Raw genomic sequence first — 17,416 nt, forward strand, 5'->3', positions numbered from 1 at the left:
GCGGGCCACTCCCTCGGGAACGCACCTGTGGGGCGCGGGGGGGGGGGGGGGGGGAGCCTGGGGCACAGGTGGCGAGCGGAGGCGGCCGCGGGGGGAGGTCGGGCCGCAGGTCCGGCAGGTGCTGCCTCAGTCCCCGCCCTGGCCGCAGGGGCCCCGCCGGGGGCTCAGAATCAGATCCTCGCCGCCGCGCCCTTTACCTGCCGACGTCCTACCCACAGGCTGGCCCCAGCGCTGCCCCGACGCCTGTCCACTCCCCACCGCTGGGAAACCTCGCGCCGATATTGCAGGACAGGCGGATACGCTAGCCCATGTGCTGTCTGGGATTGGGGTGGTGGGGGCTGTGTACAGAGCTTGCGGTCTGCTCGGGGGGGTGGCCAGAAGAGCAGGGAATTCAAAAGACAGCCCTGAAAACTCCTAAGAGAAAATGTAGGCACATGCCAAAGAATGGAAGTGGACCCCTGCCTCACACCACATACAAAAATGCACTCAAAATGGATCAAAGGCCTAAACATAAGAACTAACACTAAAATGGCTGCCTGCTGTGGGCCTCCCTGTGGGAAGGGGGTTGGGGAATGTATTAGTCAACCAAACGGGTGCTGAGGCAAAATACCAGAAATTGGTTGGTTTTCATAAAGGGTATTTATTTGGGGCAGGAGTTTACAGATACCAGGCCATGAAGCATAAGTTACTTCCCTCACCAACGTCTATTTGGAGCAAGATGGCTGCCGACGTCTGCGAGGGTTCAGGCTTCCCGGGTTCCTACGTTCCTGGGGCTTGTTTTACTCTGGTTTCAAGGTTCCTTCCTTCCTTCCTGGGCTGGCTTCTCTTTCCTCTGCGTGCTGACTTCCTGGGTCTTCAGCATCAAACTCTAACACCAGAAATCCCCGCATCAAAAGCTCCAACTCTGTCCTTTGTTGTGCCTCTTATCCATGAGTCTCCACCCACCAAGGGGTGGGGACTTCACGCCCTAATGATAACTCAATCAAACCCAGGTACAGATCAGAATACAAACTTAATCCACTATTTCTTTTTGGAATTCATCAATTACATCAAATTGCTACAGGGGGTATCGCCTCTTTGGTGCCTGTCCTGGAATATGCCAAGGTCTTAGCTAGCCCAGGACACTGAGGCAATGCCAGGTTCATGCCTGGACATGCCAGGCCAGCAGATGTGCGTTATGGGTCCACCGAGAAGAACAACAGATGACCTGGATGTTTGCTGGGGATGGTCAGCGATGGAAAAGGGCTTTTCCAACCGCTCACATCCCATTATAGCAAAAACCTGGGGTATCGCTTGAAGAATTAAACAAAGACACACAATCTCACTGCTAGATATATACCCAAGAGAACTGAAAACCAGTGCTCCAACAATAATGTATATACAGGGAAGCAGACTTGGCCCAGTGGTTCGGGTGTCTGTCTACCACATGGGAGGTCCGTGGTTCAAACCCCGGGCCTCCTTCACCCGTGTGCAGCTGGCCCACGCACAGTGCTGATGCGTGCAAGGAGTGCTGTGCCACGCAAGGATGTCCCCATGCAGGGGAGCCCCATGCGCAAGGAGTGCATCCCTTAAGGAGAGCCACCCAGTGCGAAAGAAAGTGCAGCCTGCCCAGGAATGGCACCACACATGGAGAGTTGACACAACAAGATGATGCAACCAAAAGAAACACAGATTCCCGTGCCACTGACAACAACAGAAGCAGACAAAGAAGACGCAGCAAATAGACACAGAGAACAGACAACTACCCCACAGGTGGAAACAACCCAGGTGTCCATCAGCCGGTAAGTGGGTAAACAAAATTTGGTCTATCCCCACAATGGAATAGTGTTCAGTCCTAAAAAATAATGAAGTTCCTCTACGTGCCACCCATGGATGAACCTTGAAAACATTATGCTGAATGAAAGAAGCCAGTCACAAAAGACCACAGATATATGATTGCATTCAAATGAAATGCCCAATAGAGGGAAAATCTCAGTAAGGAGGGGTTGCCTAGCCAGGGTGGTGATAGCTAAAGGGGTTTCTCTTTGTGCTGTGGAAAATGTTCTAAATTTGACTTTGGTGTTATTTGCCCATCTCTGTTACTATACTAAAAACCGTTGACTTGTACACGTTATTTATTTATTTATTTTTATATTTGTCCACTTTAAATGGATGAATTGTACCTGTGTGAATTATATCTCAATAAAGCTGTTTTTAAAAAGCATACATTGCAATAAAAGAAATTCCAAATTTCATCAGCTGGCCTGCTCATTTTGAGCACTGTTCAGTCGACTATTTTTTGGCATAGTAAAACAAAAACAAATATAAACAGAGTGGCCCTTGAGGCTAGTTGAAATGGAATTAAACACACAAACCTTGCCCCTCTACCAGACTCCACTCCGGTGGTGGTGCCAAGCGAATGCGTACAACGCTTTCACTGGCAACCCCGCTCTGCCCATTCTTTAGCCACCTCCCTGTATTGGTTTTTTGTTTTTTCACTGTTTTAATTTGCTACTTAATATCATTTTTAAAAATCAGAGCAATTGTAGGTTTACAGAAAAATCACATAGAAAATACAGAATTCCTGTATAACCCCCACACACCCTTCAGGCTTTTTGTTTTCTTTTGTCTTTGAGGTACCAGGACTAGGGATTGAACCCAGGACTTTGTATGTGGGAAGCTGGCACTAAACCACTGAGCCACATCAGCTTCCCTGAGTTGGTTTTTCCATTCGTTTTGCTTATTTGATTTGGTTTTTTGGTTTTTGTTTTAGTGAATGTTCAATGAGTATTAATTCTGTAAATCATTAGTTACATGCTGTCTGGTTCCATCATTTCTTTAATCTACTTTTTTCCCCTCCCCCCCACCCCACCATCCTGTTTTGCTGTGTCCATTCGCCGTGTGATCTTCTGTGTCTGTTTCTTTTTTTCTTCTCTTCTGATTTTCTCCTCTAGGCTTCACCAAGATTCTATCCTGGGGATCTCCAATGTGGGAGAGAGGTACCCTGTCGCTTGTGCCACCTCAGTTCCTGGTTTCTGTCGCACCATGCCTTGACTCTCCCCTGCCTCTCTCTTTTTTTGCTTGTCATCTTGTTGCATCCCTCACTGCACAGTCCTGACACGCCTTTCCCAGGAGGCTCTGGGGATCAAGCCTGGATCCTCCCATATGGTAAACAGAAGCCCAGTCTTTTGAGCACTGCTTGTTTTGTTTCTTGGTTTTTTCAGGAGGCACAGGGAACCGAACCCAGGAACTCCCATGTGTGAGGTGGGAGCTCAACTGCTCAAGCCACATCCGCTCCCTCCTACCCTTCAGTTTTGATATCCAGCATCCTGAGCCCAAAGCCCCCCCCCCCCCCCCGCTTATTATTGTGTGATCTCTGGCATTTGCCTAGGCCTCTCTGAGCTTGTTCCTCCTCTGTCAAATGTGGCTAGTGAGTCCTTAGGGGTGGACCATAATGAAAGGGACTGAATGAGACATCTTCATTAAATGTCCAGCCCAGCACCTGTCACTCAGTAAGCACAGAGTAAATGTTGGCTGTCATAGTATAACAAGAACTTGGGCTGGTGATTGTCCCCACTTCCTAGGAGGGAACCCCTAAATATCTGGAATTTCCTGGGAGTGCTGCTATTCCAGGTGGCCCAGGACCACATCTGATGGTTTATACTAAGGAGTTGACCGGCTGTGACCAGCCACAGGTAGTCTTAGGGAGGGGCCTGGCCTGGTCGCACCTGAAAGTCCCACCAGGTGATTAGGGGGTTGGACTTTGAGCCGCTTCACATCAGCACAACCTCCCACCTCTGGGAGGGGAGAGGGGCCGGCTGGAGATTGAGGTCCATAGACCACGCCCCCCTTACCAAACCCCCTAAAAGCTCTGGATGCTTGACACTCAGGTGAGCTGTCACGATTGCTAAGATACCTGCTGTGTCAGGAGGGCGAAGCCTTCTGACTCCACGTGGCAAGGACACAGAAGCTGGCATCTGAGACCCTCCCAGGCCTCGCCGTCTGCTTCTGCTCTTTGGGCTGCTTTTTATTTGTATCCTTTCATTATAATAAAACATAATCACAAGTACATGCCTTCAGGGACTTCTGTAACTTGGTCCAGCAGATGATCGAATCCGAGGGGAGATGGGAACCCCTGAATCTGTAGCCGGCTGGTCAGAAGTGTGGATGGCCTGGGCCCCCGAACCTGCAGGAGACGGCCCTGAACCTGTGGGGTCTGGCCGAAGTCCAGGTAGTTGAGGGTTTAAAGCGATTGTAGTCACTGGCAGTTGGTGTCAAGTTTTTGCAGCCTGCACACAGCTATTATTATCATCAGTCATCCATTAACTCAGCTGGCATTATTGAACTCTCCTGCGTGCAATTGGCTGGACAGATAAAAGCCTCAGGTTCCCACAGTCTGGCTGGGACCCACAAATCTGACTCTCTCCAACCGAGATAAGTGCTCCACGGAGGAGTGGAGAAAGGGCTTGGGGAGTTCAGGAGAGGGGAAGAAACCTGGCTGCTTCTGAGCCCACGCCCCTGGTTTTTATTTCCATTGTTTCATTTTGATTGAAAATTTCACCCCTATTTACCCTTTTCATTGTTTTTCTTAGAGAATCTTGATTTGGTCAAAGGGGGAAATGCTCCTGCTTTGTTTGAGATGGACTCTGAAACATTGATTTTATTTGGGGATGTGTTTACTTGGTTTTTGAATCCTGCCCAGTGTGTTACATCTAATTTGTTCAGAAGAAAGTCTTCCTTGACCTTTGACCCTTCCACCCGGTTCCTGGCCAGGTGTCACAGGACTCGGAGTGGGGGAGGAGGCAGCACCTTCACGGGGACACTGCATTCCAGCATCTGTCCTCATTCTGCAGGCCAAGAACTCCCTTGTATCAGCACAGCACAAAGGGCCAAGGGGTCATGAATGAATCCCAGTTATTTTAATTCTCTCCACCATGCCTGTCCCCCATGAGCAGTCTGCCCTGCTGCCACCTCTGCTCTAACAGCCCCCACTTACCAAAGTGCCAAAATCTAAACCTCAGCTCCTCCTCGGTGCAGCCCCAGATTCTACGTGGAAAGCCCCCAACTTGGAAGTCCAGGCAAGCAACCAAGCCTCTGGGGAACTGGCCCACTTCTTTGTCACCTGTGCCAGGAGATCCAGCCAGCTGTGCTGTGGCACTGCCAGGGCCATTTGGTGTGGTCAGCAAATGTGCCTGGAGCCTCTGCCATGTGCCAGGCGTGGCTCCAGAAGTAAGCAAGTCTCAGCCCCTGCCTTTGTCATGCCGGCAGCCTCTTGTCCTTCCCCGGCCCCAGACATACCTGCTAAGAGGGCCCAGCTGCCACACAATCTTTATTTGGTGCCCCTGCCCTGCCCAGGAAGTTGCCGCCCTCCAGGCTGACAACCGCCCTGGCAACGGGCATGGAGAAAGTCCAGACCGACAAGAAGCCGCTGAAAGCTGAGGGCTGCAGCTGCCTCCTGCACCTGGCACTGGCCAGGAAGCTGCTGGCTGGCACCGTGGCGGCTGGTCCAGGCCTCCAGGCTGCTGGAGGTGGGCAGGACGACGGAGACTGGCCAGAGGCCTGAAGCTGGCTAGGGAGAGGCCTGCAGGGTCAGCAGAACCCAAGCTCATCCTTCCTAGGCAGTGAGGAGCTTGTGGGTAAGGACGGTTCTGGGACCTAAAGTGCCCAAGAGAGGGGGTGGGCAGGCGAGGGGCTAGTGGAGCCCGGGCCCCACCTCCAAGGGCACATGCCCCTCAGCAAAAGCCACCTGCCTTCAGCCAGCACCCCAGCGGCCTCTCCTTCCCAGAGCCATTGTCGCTGGTCCTGGTGATGTCTGAGATGACCCTCTCCCTGGGGCTTCAGTTGTGTGAGAGGAGGGGGAGATGAGACCAACCAGGGGGCCAGCTGGGGTGGGAGTGGGGCGCAGCCTGGGGAGACCAGTGCCTGCTGAGCCCCGCCTGAGTGGCAGAAGTGGTGACTGAGGGGCTGGGGCTCCCACGCCAGGCTCGTCTCAGGCAGCTTGATGAGCCAGGACTTCTCTGTCCACCCTCCCTTCCATGCGCTATTCCCAGAACTGTGGCTTCTGCAGTGAGTTCAGGCAGCTGAGATGAGGAGCCCCTAGAGCCTGGCCACCCGCCTGTGTCCCTCTTTCCAGATCATGTGTGGCCCTATGGCCACTTCAGACGCCACAGCCTCACTTGTTTCCCAGGAGGGCGTGTGACCTCTAGGCTTCCTCCTTGGTCAAGGGCAATGGGGTAGGTGGGGTGGGGGGTTGGGTCCTTTGCTCCTGTGCCTGACCCACGAAATGGCCCCTGCTGGGAAGTGGGTGTGGTGCACAGGCGAAGATGCCAGAACAGGCTGGGGCACATCATGCAGAGGGCGCCCTGGGGCTCTGCTTGGGGGTGTCCAGATGGGATTCCTAATTGCCTGAAGCTGCTGGGCAGTCGGCAGGACCACAGGGAGCAGGGCGCACCAGCGCCTCACTCTAGAGGCCCTTTGCCAGCCTCCCTGAGGATTAACTCAAGACCCTCCCAGCTGCCAGTTGAGCCCTGAATCTCAGAAGAGGTGTAACACCCACTCTCCAGTTCATTGGACTCACCCAGGACAACGGGCAATGCCCTTTCCAAGAAACAGAATATCTACAACTGCAAGCAAGACAGTTCCATCCATCTGCCCCATGGGACCTAAGCCCGGTTAATTCAGAAAGAGAGTGGGCATCACCATCCCCAAATCCTCAAGACTGAGGAATGAACAAACATAAGGGGGAAATGCAACTACAGACCAAAGTAGACTTAATATTTTAGCAATGGAAGACCATGTGCCATTGATACAACAGCAGTGGCCACCAGAGGTTCAGAGGGGAGGGAGAGGGAAGAATTAAGCCTAACATGGGGCATCTGGGGGACACTGGATTTGTTATGAATAACATTGCAATGATGGATACAGGCCATGACAAATATTGTCAAAACCTATAAAATAGTGTGGGGCAAAGGGTAAATTATAATGTAAACTATAGTCCATGGTTAGTAGCAACGCTTCAACCTGTGTTCATCAATTGTAACAAATGTACCACACTAATGAAGGAAGTTGATGTGGGAAAAGGTGGGAGAGGGAGGGGATGGGATGTATGGGAGTCCCCTATACGTATATATTTTGAAAGATTCTATTTCTCCCCCTGCTTGTATTTTTTTGCACTCACTGTCTGCTGTCTGTTCATTGTGTGCTCATCTTCTTTTTAGGAGGCACCAGGACCCACCAGGACCTCCTATGTGGTAGGCAGGCACCCAGCTGCTTGAGCCACATCTGCTTCCCTCCCATATATATATTTTTCATTATGTATATATAACTTGTTAACTTTATTTTGTACATTTAATAATTGAAAATATAAACAATATTGAAAAAAGAAAAGTTTAATAAAACATCCATTTCTCAATTAAACGTACTGGATACACACATATTTTAAATCATGCAATATGTTACACAGTATGCTTGGTTCATAGTAACGCAATCATACAGTATTTGTCCTTTTGTGTCTGGCTTGCTTTGCTCAAAATAATGTCCTCCATGTTCATCCACGTCATATGCTTTAGGACTTCATTTCTTCTTACAGCTGCATAATATCCTCTCTATATTTTTTTGTCTTTATTTTTTTAATGTTACACTAAAAAAATATGAGGTCCCCATATACCCCCCACACCCCCACACCTCACTCCTCCCCCCATAACAACCACTTCCTCCATCATCATAAGACATTCATTGCACTTGGTGAATACATCTCTGAGCACTGCTGCACCTCATGGTCAATGGTCCACACCATAGTCCACACTCTCCCACAGTCCACCCAGTGGGCCATGGGAGGACACACAATGTCCGGTAACTGTTCCTGCGGCACCACCCAGGACAACTCCAAGTCCTGAAAACGCCCCCACGTCACATCTTTTCCTCCCACTCCCTACCCCCAGCAGCCACCATGGCCACTTTCTCCACACCAATGCCACATTTTATTCGATTATTAATCACAATAGTTCATGAATAGAATATCAGTAAGTCCACTCTAATCCATACTCTATTCCTCCATCCTGTGGCCCTTAGAATGGTTGTGTCCACTCCACATCTATATCAAGAGGGGGCTTAGATTCTACATGGATGCTGGATGCAATCCTCCTGCTTTCAGTTGTAGGCACTCTTGGCTCCCTGGTGTGGTGGTTGACCTTCTTCACCTCCATGTTAGCTGAGTGAGATAAGTCCAACAAATCAGAGTGTAGGAGTTGCAAGTCTGTTTATATTTTTGATGTAGTATTTATGTAATCTAAAGCTTGAAAAAACAACAACAGCTGCCACAGCCAGCCACACCTTCTTCTGGGGCTGGGGAGGGTTGGGGAGGACTGTGGCCTTCCTTGTTCCCCAGGCCTGCCGACAAAGGGGTCAGAGAACCAAAGGTCCTGCCAACTGGCCCAGGAAGGTGCCCTCAGCCTTCTCCTGGGGTGCTGTGGGCCTCAGGGTGGTAGCCTGGGCAAGAAACTGGCTGGCTCTCCTTTTCCCTCCTGCTCTGTGTCCTTGAGAAGATACCTGGAGAGCCCGGTGTCTGTGCTGAAGTTGTCGGAGAGAACCAGGCCTCGATGGAACGTCAGCAATGAGACCCGGGCACCTCCCTGATATGCCACAGGGCGTGAAAGGGCTGCTGTTAGGGTGAGGGAAGGAAGCAGCTATGAGAGCCCAGGCAAGGTGTGGCCAGGGGATGGAGAGGCCCTGGGTTAGGGCCTGACCCCCAGCGAGATGACTGCTGGTGATCGCCCACTGCGCTTTTCCCTGTGGCAGGCTCGATGGGCTGCAGGCCTGGGGCTCTGATCCCTGGTCCTGGGCTCTGTCATTCTGGAGCATCTGTTGCGACCACCTGGCAGGACCAGCGTCTCCTGCTGATCTGCTGGCAGAAACAGCCCTTCGCTGTTCTCCCTCAAGGTGGTCCAGAAGGGACCTGCTTTCCAACTGACGCACAGGCCACAACCTGTGTGCGTGCACGAAGTCCAGTGGGGATGGGGGAGGTGGGGATGCAGGGGAGGCCACTGTTAGGGACAGCTGAGGAGTGATGCCGTGAGTGGCTGTGTACATTTCCAGTCCAGCTGTTCAGCTCAGGGCCAGTTTACCCACACTCAGAGACACTGGCCAGGTGGCAGCAAAGGCCCCTGGTTGGGCCCCAAGCTGGCTCCCAGGTTTGAACCAAGCCCTGTTCAGGAGCAGCAGTGCCCAACCCAGGTGAACTAGCACCTGTTTCCCTATCTTATCACGATTTTTCCCTTTTCCCCTACCAAGTATAGCTGCACTCAACAGTCTGCAGACCTACTCCTTGGGCCCACGTCAAACATTGCAACTTCCTCCCCAATTGGCACGTGGACCAGATGATTTAAGCTGGAGAGACAAAATACAGAAAATGTGTCCTATTTACAATATGTACGGTGATATAATTAAAACTAGAGGACGCAGATGTGTCTCAAGTAACTGATCTCCCACCTACCACACACACACGAGAGGTCCCGGGTTCAGTTCCCAGTGCCTCCTAAAGAACATAAGACAGCAAAGTGGCGTAACAGGCAGGCATGGCAAGCTGACAAGATAATGCAACAAGGAGACATAAAGAGGAAAGACACTAAGACACAACAAAGCAGAGAGCTGAGGTTGCTCTTAGGAATTGAGTGCCTCTCTCCCACAAGGGAGGTCCCAGGTTCAATTCCTGGTGCCTCCTAAAGAGAAGACAGCAGAGAGAGCACACAGCTAATGGACACTGAGAGCAGAAAGCAAGAGCAAAATAGGGAGTGGGATAATTTTTTAAAAAATCTTTTAAAAAAACCAAAAACTAGAGGGATGTGCTCTTCAAACCTGGCTTCTTTTCCTAAGGTCAGTCCCTTCTACCAAGCTAGAACATGTAGGAAATTTAACTTACTGCCAAACCAAGACATTTAGCACTTTTCACATACTTCAACAGGCACTTTCATGGACAAGCCATGTCACCTTGATGGAGTCTCCCCAGCAAGTCTCATTACTGAATGCCCCTCCCAAGTTGAGTCAGGAGGCAAGGCTTTCTTTCTGGACATTTATTTCCCCAGAGGAAATTGTTTGTGAAATAAACAGCTGTCATTCAAATGAAAAACCATTAACAAGATGAGCAAGTCTCATAACTTTAAAACCTTTATTTTTGTCTCATCCATCAAGGGCACAGGGTACTGTGATAGGCTCCACCTTTTGCTTGCTTTCCTCCTCACAGACTGCTCTATGGCCCTTAGCCAGCAATATCCTGTGTGAGTAGCTTCCTGGAACCAAGAATTTTTTGTCTGGGTTAAATGTGTTCAAGCAAAGTTCAGAAGCCATAGTTGTACCTCAATAGCAGATTCCAGGCGGAGTAATAAAATCCAAGACTTCTGTTATCAGGATGCAGAATGGAGAGGTTCAACAGTGCCACCCACTTGAGTTACCAAATACATTAACTCAACACGTTAACTCTCCAGCACTTAAAGTTTCTGTCCACTTGTGTACCTACACACTGCAAGACACTCCTGAGCACAGCACAGGGCTGGATTTCAGTCCTAAGTGCAGTGAGGAAACTATCAGAACCGTTAAGTATGAACCTGGCTGCGATATAAAACCACTTCATTTTATTGGTCTCAAGGCTCATGAAGTCACCATGATACCAAGGCCTTCTGACTTCTAAAGCTGTAGTTTACTTCCTCAAAAAAACCTGTTAAGCTTAAAACAGTTTCTGAGGTTATTTTAACAGGGCAGGTATTCCTATACACAGCTCTTAGCTTCCTGCAGAACTCCTAAGGCTGTGCCTTCCTCACGCTACCATCTGTGCATCACACCACCAGCAGCCATCATTGGTTAAGAAAACATAAAGGTGGCTTAGACCAATGAGTTCTACACCTATGGATCTAAAATAACTTGCCTGAATTAAGATAAACGTCTATAAAAGAACCTGCTTGAAAGGCTGATGGATGGAAAAGATCCCAAATTTGAGTCCCAGAATTTTAAAGTTGTTTCCCCTAGCCTGTGTTATGTTGTACCTTTAATGTGATCAAAGTATTTTAATATGGGGGGAATCCTATTAGTATTAAGTCCACAATGCAAATATTTTTAGAGCAAAAAATGTGTTTGGTGGGATTAGTTTTCATGCTTTCTTTCTGCAATTATCTTTAAGATTCTTCTTTATCTACCAAGTGGAAGCTTATGTACTCTTAAGCCCGAACTTTAGGATACAAAGAACCTAGGAAATGGGTTTTATTAAAGCTTTGCACATTCAAATTTAGGTTTGACACTTAGTTGGATAAACAAGTTTATTTGTAAATTTAAGTCAACACACATAATTGACCTATAAACTTCCAATAGAAGGATAAGTTTTAAAACCACTTTGAAGGCCATCTCTATAAAAGTGATTTGATGGTATACCAGATGTAACCTAACCCTACATCTTAACTGGCAGAAGTTCAGTAAGCTGGAGCTGTGTGTCCTTCTCCCACAAGTTTACTCTAAGGGTCACTATACTACAAACTCTACAAGGAAAAAGAACTTTATTGTTTCCTCTTGGTAGAGGAGAAAAACTCAACCTAGTTATGAGACCAACCACAACACAATGAAAAGCTGCACTAACTAGTTCAGATTACTAACAGATGATGCTGGTGTGAATAACTTGTATATTCTAGAGCCCTTATAAATAAAATCCCCCGTTAGTGTCTGCATTATCAGCTAGAGGGTTAGTTAAACGTGGTAGAATGAGGACTTATGCAAGGTATAATGCGGCACAGCATTTTACTACTATGAAATTAAGTGCAGTCTAGTTAGGAGAAAACCAACTGGACTCTAAAATTACACACACCTTAATGACAAGACTCCCCACCACATGTGAATGTAAAACATTTAATTTAAAAATGTTGACACTACAATATATAAAATAGCTATTATAAATGCACATAGTGTATTCTATAGCTGCCAGGTTTACTTTTTTTTTTTTTAAAAGGAAACTGTAAGTTACACTGTGGTTAAGACTTGTATCTTCATCCTTGAAAAAGCCCACATTCTATCACAGTGATGTATGGTCAGACTTAACAGCCCCAATTGTTAAACACTTGGATCAAGTCATAACCAGTTTTATTGCAAAAGGACCCTGTACACATTTATCAATTCTAGTACCTTAATAGCTACCCAACAAGTCATTAACATACAGAAACATGCATCATGAGAAGCAAGAAATATCACCCATCCCTTCTGCATATTAGCAACTTGTCACTCCTGAGCAACAGCGCTCACATCACTGAGGTCTGTGGACAGTCACTTCGCATTCATCCTGAGTGAAAGATGGAATGACTTAAGTACAAATGCAACATATTATAAACAATTTCTTACAAAAAAAGTCACAAATTAAACCAAAGTATTTTACAGAATTTACTACAAAACACCATAAAAACTGCCTTCTCTTAAGCTCTCTCTCCCCGTATCCGGCGAGCCAACTGGATGTCTTTGGGCATGATGGTGACTCTCTTAGCGTGGATGGCACAGAGATTAGTATCTTCAAATAAACCCACCAGGTATGCTTCGCTAGCCTCCTGTTGGGGACAAGAGCCACACTATTAAACTCTCTCCGGGGAGAAGAGAAAGCACACACAACCCCTCCTCCCTACGAAAACGAAAGCTTTGCCTCTTCTTACCTGAAGCGCACCAATGGCCGCGCTCTGAAACCTCAAGTCAGTTTTGAAGTCCTGGGCGATCTCCCTCACCAATCTCTGGAAAGGCAGCTTCCGGATCAGAAGCTCGGTGGATTTCTGGTAGCGACGAATCTCTCGAAGCGCAACGGTTCCGGGCCTAAAACAAACATGAGAGCGTAAGACAGACAGCGATCGACAGTCTCCGCCCCGGCCCCCGTCACCCCGCAGCGCCGAGCAGTCGTCCCGTCATTGTTTTCCTTCAGCTTTGCCTACCTGTAACGATGGGGTTTCTTCACCCCGCCGGTAGAGGGGGCGCTTTTCCGGGCAGCCTTAGTGGCCAGCTGTTTGCGGGGAGCTTTCCCACCAGTGGATTTACGAGCAGTCTGCTTGGTTCGGGCCATTTTCTTCTACCTGAAGAGGGCATCCGGGGCTGTGAAAGGCCGCGACGCGCTTCCAGCACCCTCCCTTCCCGCCTGCCTCCGGGGACGGGGCGCGGGCGGGGGGATGCGAGGCAGGCTCCGCGCCCCAGCCCCTCGGCGGGGGCCGCCCTCCACCTTCGCCCGCCCCTCCGCAGCCCGCCTCGCGGCGGCAGATGGCCAAGGACCGCCGCCGCCGCCTCCCCCTCCCCTAATGACTCAGACTACCAAGAGCAGCCGCCTCCCCCGGGAGGGGGAGCGCGGGGAGGAGTCACTTCCCTTCCTCGACGGGCGGAGGCCCGGCTACCCGGAACCCGCTGTCGGGCCCTTTGAATCACCACCGGGGCGAAGAAGGTGGAGACGCGATTCCGGAGCGAAGCCCCCAAGGGGAACCTACAGTCCCCAGACGACACCGGCGGCCCGGGCAGTCCCCACCCCCTTTAACACGGTTCCCAACGGCCGCAGCCCGTGGCGTCAACGCCTGGCGGGGACCCAAGTCACGGGCGAATCCGCCAACAGCTTACCCAATGCCGAAATCTTAGGGTGCTGCTCCGACCGACCGACGCGCCGCTTCTGCTACCCCCTAAGAGTCGCACCACAAAGCGAACCTACCCCAACGATCGACCAAACCGCTCTGCGCTCCAAACCCCCCCGATGCTTCCGTTTTTATAGCCACGCTTCACGCTGCGTCCCCGCGTCATAAGGCCCTCATTTGCATATACCAACGACTTTTTCTATTGGCGGGAGCTTTCGCCGACGCGCTGACATCCCCCGACACAAAGGCCGTGCTTCGGACCCGTTCCCTGATTGGTGAATATCTAGGCCGCTGATTGGCTGTTAAAGTGGCCTAATGATTGGATGGGTGGAAAGAGGAATGGACGAATCAGAGCTTAACACTAAGCGGCCCTTCTGATTGGATAAAATGGAGCTATGTTTGGATCCTTCCCTTGGTTCCAAAGCTCTACAATAGAAAGTGAATGCAAATGAATTACACTGATCCCAAGCAGGTCCGGATGGGCTGGACCCTAATCTTATTTGCATCAAGCTAATATTTTGCAGGGGAATGAGAGGCTTCTTTAACGAAATTTTTGTAAATATTCTCCAGCGTAAAACAAGATGTGTTCCCTGTGGTTATTTACTTTTCATCACATCTTAATAGTTAAACACAGTGTAAGTAAGAATTAGACTTCAGTAAATGATGTTACTAAGTATTTAATACATCGCACATGTGCATTTAACCAAAAAGCAGGGTTTTTGTTTGGTGGGGTGGGAAAGGGTAATAGATACAAAGTATCAAGTAATACCTCCCAGGATATACCACTAAACACAAGGGCGCATATTTTTCTTTCGTTTACTCTTTATGTTCTTTTACGTGCTATAGCAGCACTATTCTTTTCTCACTGTAGTCCTTTCGTCAGTTTAATCATATAATTCAAGAATTATGTTGCTTACTAGATTACTTCTTGTCTAACTTCAAGCATATGGAAATGAGAGTATTTTGTGACATCAGCCTGAAAACACACAAAACAGTACTTATAAAATCATTTCTTGATCTCTGGCTGTTTGTATCTATCACTTAACCCCTTCCCATGACAAATGTATAAAGATGCTAATCCCTATCTTTGTCTAAATAAATACCTTGAATGGATCGCAATACTCAGTTCTCCATATGATATATAAATGACAAAATATATAAATGACAAAATAGCTGCCTTAAGTTTCCCCCACCAGCCAAAGCCCAGAAAACTGAAATAGAGCCTTAGGCATTCTATTCCATAGTTCTTGGTCTGGGAACACTGAATATTTTAAATTATTAAAATGAATAGTAGAACTGGGTACAAATAATTCAATATGTACTTGCCACACCAAAGGTCCTTTACCAGTACCAACAATAAGAAAGACATGTATGATTTGAAAAAAGCAACTAAGGCAGAAACGATCCTGACCCAGCCCTGGGTATCTAATTCCTCTCATTATTTCCAGCCTCTCAAGCTTCATGCACACAATATGTACTCAGTTATCTTAAACTACAACTTTTATGGGGTAATTTAATCTCTGACTTTTGCTCAATGTTTGGGGTAAGAAGACAAATTACGTTTTTCTACTTCATTCACGGCCATGATGAGAAGAGAAACCAAGAGGCAAGGAGGCAGGGGGCTTCCTGAGACATTGCTTGGGAGGCTGTCACGTATTCTGGAATATAACCAGAGAAATATGCCATCTTCTTTTTTTTGCCTTTCAGTGATCTGGAGGAGGAATCGGCTCCTGAGTTAACACCTCCTTTGTGTTCCAAGGTTTTTAATAGGAGGTCCAGAGCCTATTTCCATGCCTCCCATGGCAAGGACATTTATTTTTCTTCCAGTTTTTCTAATAATTAGAAAGGAAGTCAAAGTGCTCCGTGAAAAACACAAGGTATGTATTTTTACACTTATTATACCAAGCAGTCATTTAAGGGCAAGTAGTGGAAATAGTTTGTCCCTCTTTCTTGGCAGTCATACCAGCAGGTTTATTCCCAAATTAGGACAGGGGAGGAAAAGCAACACAGAAAAGGGTGGAAGAAAGGAAAATGTCCATTCAGTCAAAACAATGCAGGATATGATGCAGAGTGTAGGCTACAGTCCCAGTTCCCTGTTCTGTCACTGACTTGCTTGAGTAACCTTGGGCAAGTCTCTTAACCTCCCTGGGTTTCTAGTTTCCTTGTTTATAAATTAAGCAGTTTGGATGCCATTGTCTCCCAATTCTACCATGGACTCTGAAGTTGACGGTGTACATTTATCATCCAAAAACCTGACACTGTGATCTGTATTTTTTCAGTCAAATCACACTCAGGTATTTTGAGAATAACCTATCCTTTTATGAAATCAATTACTTGGATTTAATAATAGGATAAAAGCAATACATTCCAACTTTACTTTGCCCATTTGGAAATTGAAATTTTTCATCTTTAAACGCCTTAGTGGCTAAACAATTGATTTGGCCTGTTTAGGAAATACCAGTTTCTCAACCTTGTAGGCTGACAATTTGGCTTCTGATGTGAGGTTACTAGGAACTAAGTAAAATAAATATTGTAAAACTCTCTCTCACCCTTAAGGCTATTCAGAATGTGTTTCTTTAAAAGGATAATGATTAGCTAACATAATCCTAATAAAATGTAACCCGATTAAAGTAATGTATTTATAATAGATTCACTACGGAAAACAGGTATGTGTTAATATATCCACGAACTTTGCTTATCTGACTGGCCTAACCGTGGAGGGGAAAGACATACTCTTTTCACAGATAAAGAGGCTGGCATCCGAAGAACAGAAGTGGATTATAAATCGTACCCTTTACGCAAAACCAGCCCCTTTCTTCTTGATACCAACTACTGTGATGCTTCTCAACACCCTCGCAACTTGCCAGTGTACCTGAAAAACTATACTAGACCGAGATTAAAATCGTCCTTGGCCCGTAAGGTACTGGAAACAAGTTGGTCGGGCCAGGTGTAGAGTTGAGAAGGGACCCATGTCGTGGAGTTCCAGGTTTCAGGGTTAGCAAAGGTTTACGAAGCGCCCCGAACACGGCGCGGGAACAGGGCATTACAGTGTGGAGCAGCACGTCTTTAGCAAAAACTGACTTGCAAGCGGCAGACTTTCCTTCATGCTTCTCAGGCAGTCCCGCCGAAGGGATGAGGAGGATGTTGGCGAACTTCAGGTGACTACGGTACAAAGGACCACAGTTAAGAAGGCACAATAAAGATTCTTAAGCCCTGATCTTAGCCGGCCTTAGAGCCGTGCCCGAGCTGTACCCAAGCACGGAGGCTCAGTATTGCCAGATAACACTGCTGGTAGTGAAACTGCACTTGGTACTGTTTCACAGAGCTCGTTAGCGCTTCCTAGCTCTCGGCCTCCTCTACCCCTTGGGTTCCAGTTTCATAAGGAAGGTTTCTCTATGAAACTGGAAATACGCTGGCACGGAGAAAAGCAGCCAGACTGCAACTCCCAGAAGTCGTCGCGGGCCCTCAGCATCCGGGACACCGTCCGCAGGGATCCTTGGGTCTTGTGGTCCTGGCCTTTGGCAGCAACCCTCTGCCGACGGTAAAATTGCAGGCGAGGAGTGGACTACAACTCCCAGTAGCCCTTGCTGCGGCGCGGGGGGTCTTCACGTTCTCGTTGCGCGGCGCAGGCGCACTGGGTCCTCGGCGCGGACCGCGCAGACTGAATAATAAAAGGGGAGCGGCGAAGAGGCAGGAAGACAGGACCATGTCGAAGGGCCCCGGGCCCGGCGGCTCCGCATCTTCCTCGGCGCCCCCGGCCGCTACCGCTCAGGTGCTGCAGGCACAGCCCGAGAAACCGCAGCACTACACGTACGTAG

General features: G+C 48.5%; 2 protein-coding genes across 4 annotated transcripts in view; one reads left to right on the forward strand and one right to left on the reverse strand.

Moving 5' to 3' along the window:
• Window positions 1-10,127: 10,127 nt before the first annotated feature.
• H3-3B (H3.3 histone B) lies at window positions 10,128-13,747 on the reverse strand. The gene is made up of 4 exons (XM_004450851.5): window positions 13,588-13,747; window positions 12,921-13,058; window positions 12,651-12,804; window positions 10,128-12,548 (listed from the first exon to the last, which is right to left on the reverse strand). The coding sequence occupies exons 2-4, from the start codon at window positions 13,046-13,048 to the stop codon at window positions 12,420-12,422; spliced, it is 411 nt and encodes a 136-aa protein (XP_004450908.1). The 5' UTR covers window positions 13,049-13,058; window positions 13,588-13,747; the 3' UTR covers window positions 10,128-12,419.
• A 3,483-nt stretch (window positions 13,748-17,230) lies between these two features.
• Window positions 17,231-17,416, forward strand: part of UNK (unk zinc finger) — a 37,134-nt gene continuing 36,948 nt past the window's right edge. For 2 of the 3 annotated variants that reach the window (XM_004450866.4, XM_023586688.3), the window contains exon 1: window positions 17,232-17,408. In XM_004450866.4, the coding sequence (XP_004450923.1) occupies window positions 17,305-17,408 (104 nt within the window). In that variant the 5' untranslated portion in view covers window positions 17,232-17,304. Of the gene's footprint in view, window positions 17,409-17,416 lie in introns of all 3 variants that reach the window. The other variant, XM_071210822.1, reaches the window with a different exon arrangement.

The sequence above is a fragment of the Dasypus novemcinctus genome, chromosome 21 (assembly GCF_030445035.2).
Source record: "Dasypus novemcinctus isolate mDasNov1 chromosome 21, mDasNov1.1.hap2, whole genome shotgun sequence".
NCBI classification, from domain to species: Eukaryota; Metazoa; Chordata; class Mammalia; order Cingulata; family Dasypodidae; genus Dasypus; species Dasypus novemcinctus.

Excerpts from the sequence above, each read along its gene's own strand:
- H3-3B (XM_004450851.5), bottom strand. The coding sequence starts at position 13,048 with ATGGCCCGAACCAAGCAGACTGCTCGTAAATCCACTGGTGGGAAAGCT. Across the intron at positions 12,805-12,920 it reads AAGAAACCCCATCGTTACAG|GCCCGGAACCGTTGCGCTTC; the intron begins GTAGGCAAAGCT and ends TGTTTGTTTTAG. Across the intron at positions 12,549-12,650 it reads CGGCCATTGGTGCGCTTCAG|GAGGCTAGCGAAGCATACCT; the intron begins GTAAGAAGAGGC and ends TGTCCCCAACAG.